At 37.6% G+C, this 5,875-nt stretch overlaps 1 protein-coding gene across 1 annotated transcript; it reads left to right on the top strand.

The window, feature by feature from the left end:
- Window positions 1-429: 429 nt before the first annotated feature.
- On the top strand, window positions 430-1,877 carry LOC149004452 (transcription factor MYB15-like). Its single transcript, XM_089169600.1, has 3 exons — window positions 430-707; window positions 856-985; window positions 1,118-1,877. Exons 1-3 carry the CDS (start codon window positions 575-577, stop codon window positions 1,563-1,565), a joined length of 711 nt encoding a protein of 236 aa, XP_089025726.1. The 5' UTR covers window positions 430-574; the 3' UTR covers window positions 1,566-1,877.
- Window positions 1,878-5,875: the final 3,998 nt, after the last annotated feature.

Here is a 5,875-nt window from a genome sequence, read left to right on the forward strand (position 1 = left end):
CATCGTCTGAAACTAAAACCAAAACCCTTGACCCAAGACCTGTGGACTTTCAGTCAGCTATTATAAGCACATTTGGCCTTTGTACTTGGATTCCACTTGCTTATTTTGAAATGTTTCCACTTGCTTTCTTTTGAAATGCTTTTACTCAGTGATCATTTCCCATGAAATTAAGCAAGCTCTGCGACTTCAAAAAAATAAATAAGAATAACTTATTGACATATTCAATTAGTAACAAACGCGTTGGAACATTTTAAGATTGATTAATTAATCTCCTACAGGTACCTGCAACAATGAATCCGGGCAATGAAGGTCTCCATCATTTCTATATATATCATTTCCTTATTCATGCATATTTACTTCTTTCTTGGCATCTTCTATATATGAAACCTAGAAGAAAGTCAGGAATAGACCAATCAGACATCAGCATGGTTTACTTTGGGATCTGACCTTGACATTGTTAATTTCAAACAATATTTGTTTTGGTCTTTGCTAGTATAAATTTCATCAGCAGTTCTCTGGGTGAGTTACTGTGAAGTGAATCCAGGGTGGAAGTGTTCCTCCCCAGGTTCCAGAAATGGTGAGAACTCCTTGTTGTGATAAAACTGGACTAAAGAAGGGAGCATGGACTCCTGAAGAAGATAAGAAGTTGGTAGCTTACATTACCAGATACGGCCATTGGAACTGGCGTGAGCTTCCCAAGTATGCAGGTAGCTTACCATTTACAGAAAAAAAAAAAAAAAATTTTAAGGTCTCATCATATGAGCTCAGATGGATGATCAATGTTTTCATCTGGGTTTTCTCCATATCCAATTCCTGTTGATGGGTTGCAATTTCCTTGTTTAATTCTCTCTGCAGGTCTATCAAGATGTGGAAAGAGTTGCAGACTTAGATGGATGAACTATCTGCGGCCCAATATCAGAATAGGGAACTTTAGCAGAGAAGAGGAGGAAACCATCATCAAGATGCACCAAGCTCTAGGCAATAAGTATGGATGGAGGAATATTATAGCCTTGTTTTCTATGCTGCTTATCATGTCATTAAATGTTAGATCATGAATTTCTTCTTATGTTGCCTTTTGTGGTTTATTCATCAAAAAGTTTTCATTTTTCACTGGCAGGTGGGCAACAATTGCAGCCAAATTACCAGGCAGGACAGACAATGAAATCAAGAACCAATGGCACTCCAAACTCAAAAAACAGAATCTGGAACTATCAGAATCAAGACCGGACGCCTCAATCGAAAGAGGTTCTGAAGGGGAAGTTAACAGTAAACAAGAATTAGAGCTCAGTCCTTCTGTCCTCAGTGCTCTACCACACCAAATTCTGGAAAGCTCGCCTTTGCCTCCATTTCCACCTCTAAGTGGCACTGATTCTATGTACGGAGAATTCACTGGGGATTTCTGGACAGAACCATATGTGGCAGGGAGTTTTTGTGTTGAAGAGACTTTTGAACAGACCTCCTGGGTTGACCCAGAAATTCAATTTTCTGCTTATCCCATGTTGGTTGAAGACTACCACTGTGCTTACGGATCGTATGAAGACAACTACATGGGATGGTTCAACTAAATGATATGACATGGAACTTGAAGAAGTCGGCAGTTACTTCGTTTTGTACACCTGTTCGTCTTCACCATAGGAGGAATTAGAGAAAGGGGATTTTTAGGGTTTGCATTTCTTGGTGAATTCAGCAAATATTAGAAGGGAAAAAAAAAAAAAAATTTGAAATTGAGTGAGCTGATCTACTGCTTCAGAACCTAACGTAGAGATTTGTGAGTGTATATATTTCCTCTTTAGGTTCATTTGTATTAAATTAAAGAATGGAAAAAAAATAAAAAAAATTATATTTGTAGAACAGTGATCCCTACCTTTTGTCTCACATACTGGTATATATCATTTTAAAAAATTTAAGATAGAAAAGCCCTTTCCCATCAGAAGTTCTAATGATCTAAGTTTGACTGTGCATCCTACTATTTGAGGTTTCTCTTTATTTATCTAGACCTGCAAACACCGAATGAAGTTGATTCTTTTCCCTTGCCAATCAATTGGCTTGATTTTTTTCCCATTGGCTGATCCCATCATTCATACTAGAATATCTTGGCCTCAATGCAACACCCAACCAAACTGTTGGATCAACCTCTAAATCATGAAACACTTTATCAATGATCAATTCATCCTCCACGTATGGAAGAGCCTCCATGAGGACTCTCTCAGTTGAGTCTTGGTAGACTCTAAGTTCTTCCCATAAGCTGAATTCTGAGAACCCCTTTCTCGTGCAAATTACTTTGTGTGTGCCCCTCTTTTAGCAACATGTCTCTTATTCTATCATTTTCAAAATTTTCTAAAATTTTAAAATTTACAACTCTAGAGTGCACTTCTTCATCCATCTTTTCCTGTGAATTATTAGAATCCCTAACAGTCAAACTATCCTCCTCTTTTGGATTAGCATAAATTCTTACCACTGCTAGTTCTCCTTCCATGCCTCTAGGGATGTGTGCCTTTTTACTAAGCAACTGCTCACTCATCTCTGGACATTATTTAAAATTTTAAAGAATTTGAATCACATCCTCAAACTCTTCTTGTGGGACCTAGCTGAATCTGGAGTCCGGATCCTTACCCTTTGATCCCTGTTGCTTGTCGACCACAAACTCCAGGGGGCACAATGTTTTAGTGATGGATCCCACTTTTTATTTTTTATCTGTGAGTACCATATATATATGGTTGTAAAGCCATCCGGGCTGTGTTTCCCGTTAAGGGAGATGATCCACACCCCAAATCTGATGGCTTCTTGTATCAACAGATTTCAAAATAATTGAAGTTTTCACCAAATTCTTTTTTAAAAATTTCATAGTTTTATTTGAAGAGGGCTCCTCCCTATCTATGTCTGAGGAACCTCTTGTCCTGACAGTAGTGTATCAGGTTCATGGGTTGCATACCATATTCATCGAGAGTGATGAAAACTTTCTCTATACTACAAGTCGACAAGTTTTTCTAAAAATCTTTTGGGTCCCAACCCTCACCATGGAAACGATTAAGTTATAATATAGAGATGACCTGAGTGAATTAGAACCGTTTTGATTACTCTATCTATCTGTAGATTCTAGTGACTTCATGATCGGATCTAACCTGTAGCCATACATTTTTAAAAGAAGAAAGATGGGAATGGGTTTTATAATAAATCACGCAAAACTGGGTTACAAAGAAGCCATTTTCTTCACATGCTGGATTTACTTAATACTGTTCCGCCTATTTTAGGCTGGCTGTCTTTCTTCATTAGCTTCTTTCTAAGTCTTTCTTAATTAGGTTTTAGTCCTTCTTTTCTTTTCTTCTGTACTTTTACGTTCCGGATGATGCCACGATCATGAAAATCAAAACAAGGCAACTTTATCTTATCCAAAACCAGCGTGAAACAATATCTCTTTTTTTTTAGTCTGATTTGTTTAAATTATTAACTAGTAACTAGTGCAACTTATCTTAATTCAAGAAACGAATTAAGAACTTTTCGTCGGTATTTGTTGACTTCATTTGGGTAATTAATTAGTAATCTCATTGGAGTTAAAGCAAATTAGAAGGCAAATGCCCACTATTTTGAGCTTTGAGAGTGCAGTGTATTGGGGGAATAAAATATCAGATTGCTTACATTAACATTTAATCGGGGAACTATATATTCAAGCTAATTTAATTTTGATTGAGTTTTTGTATGGGATCCTTTATTATCGGATGAAACTAGTGACTACTGCCGATGCAGGATTGGTAGAGCGGTAGAAATCCATACTTCTCAGTTGAGAGGTCATGGGTTTGATCTTTGCAGATAGTGTCTCGCCCCTTGATTCCTGAGGATGTAATCAAGGTGCGCGCAAGCTGGCTAGGATGAACCTCAACTTTCCAAAAAATAAAAAATAAAAAGAAAATAAAAGAAAAGAAAGAAATAAATAAACTAGTGACCACTCACTATTATGTTCTAAATTAGTCAAAATTACAAGTTATCCACGGTTAAAATTTTATGTTAAGTGATGGGTAAAATGACATAAATATCCTTATCTCATTTAACTAATTTATAATTAAATGCAAATTACTCATGCCCTTTAACTTCAACTTCTCCCGAGGGGCTTAGGGGGCTCTTCAAGACCTCCTGAGGAGGTGATACACACATACCCGAGGGGGTGATATTCACCTACCCGAGTGGGCGTGTGTTTCCTCCCGAAGGGGTTCTCGGGCTACATATCCACAACATTACGCATATTCAGTTTGTTTTGATTGAGTTACTCATTTTTATGTTAGTTTGTCTTGTCCTTGATCCTATATGTTCTGTTTCAAGCTAATCTTTGTGATTTTCTAGGTCCTCATCTAATAATTGGTAATGGGATCGTGTTTGAACCATAGATACTGAACAATGATGTAATGTATGCTGTTCTTGAGGCAAGTATTATTAGTGATATGGTTATTAAGTATTCGTTCTTACAACAATTTAATTTGATCATTCGAAAAACTAATAAGTATGCATTTTGAAACTGTGTAGATCTCCAGCAAAGATGCAGTGAAGATGACAAGTGAGTTGGCTGTGAAGACAGGCCTCAAGATAATAGTTTCCTGTGTCTAACCTTTCATTTCTTTAAAGAAATGCTTTCAGTCATGGTTGCATATGCCACTAGAATACCTCTAACGTTCTTCTTGAGATGTTAATCTTCTAGCTAATCATATGCAAATGTCGTAATCTTTTCTAAGTCACGGAGATGCTTATGGTTGCGTCTTAATAAGTAAATATTCTAATGTATTGCCTTGTTGAAGTTAGTTTTTTTCATGTGTTCCTAATTTAAATTTGGTCTATGAGATTTTACTCCCTTCCCAATAGATTTATTTCATGTCCATGTATCATGTTTCCCCTTAGTAACAGGGGAAATTTATGAGATCAAGGTCCAACTCGGCTAACCAATTAGAGACCCATTTTGTGGAGTGGTATTATAGGGGAGGAAAAAAAATTACTAACATAAAGCACGGGAGGGTTTGCCATGGTAGGATACTCAAGATCACTCCCACAATGATAGGGTCAAAACTCCTAGCCTAAAAAATAAAATAAAAAAAAAGTGGGGGGGGGGGTTCTGAGTGACATAACAGTGTAACCTAAAACAAGAAAATGAATGATGAAATTGGCAATTGACCATTGAATGTTGTTCTTGATTTACTTTGTCCAATCATCGAATTGAATGAAGTATACGCGAAGTCCAAATTCCAATGTTAAAAGATCATACATTGCTTTTAATTGACCATAAGCTATGATTGATGTGCAGTGCAAGTTTTTGAGGTGCAAGGGCTTGCAGGAATTAGACTGAACTAGAAGGAGAAGAGAGAAATGGCAACATGGAAGTTGGGGGAAGGTGCAGGTTTAAATGGTTGGCCAACGTGCGTATGGTCTCGATCTTAGCCCATGACTCTCCTTCATGAACACCACAACCCACAGTAGTAATTCACAGAGGCATAATTGCGGAGTAGAAGGCACACCCCTAGACCAGACTCTCAAGTTCCAGACACTCGGCCATGAGAACTTACCCAAACACAAAAGCCAAAATACAAAATAATAATATATTTGGAGGAAAATATACACGATTATAGGACCAGATTCAACAGTTCAACCCAATTCCTCTCAACAGGAACTACAAGCCTCCCAGAGAACACAATTCTCCGGGGGTCAAGCGAAACAAAATTAGCGTTCAGAGTGGAGGGTACGGATAAAGGGAAGAAGATGCCATGAGAAATCCTCCAAGATACACCCAGATCTCGCGAAGTGCAGAAATCTTCCGGATAACTCAAGAGAGTCGTATAGAGACGGCAGAAATCCGTTCATGAAACGCTTACAAACGAAACAAAAACACCAAATGATC

Source organism: Hakea prostrata, chromosome 9 (assembly GCF_041222555.1).
Source record: "Hakea prostrata isolate BN-2017 chromosome 9, UWA_Hpros_2, whole genome shotgun sequence".
Classification (NCBI taxonomy): domain Eukaryota; kingdom Viridiplantae; phylum Streptophyta; class Magnoliopsida; order Proteales; family Proteaceae; genus Hakea; species Hakea prostrata.

Excerpts from the sequence above, each read along its gene's own strand:
- LOC149004452 (XM_089169600.1), top strand. The coding sequence starts at position 575 with ATGGTGAGAACTCCTTGTTGTGATAAAACTGGACTAAAGAAGGGAGCA. Across the intron at positions 708-855 it reads TGAGCTTCCCAAGTATGCAG|GTCTATCAAGATGTGGAAAG; the intron begins GTAGCTTACCAT and ends TTCTCTCTGCAG. Across the intron at positions 986-1,117 it reads CACCAAGCTCTAGGCAATAA|GTGGGCAACAATTGCAGCCA; the intron begins GTATGGATGGAG and ends TTTCACTGGCAG.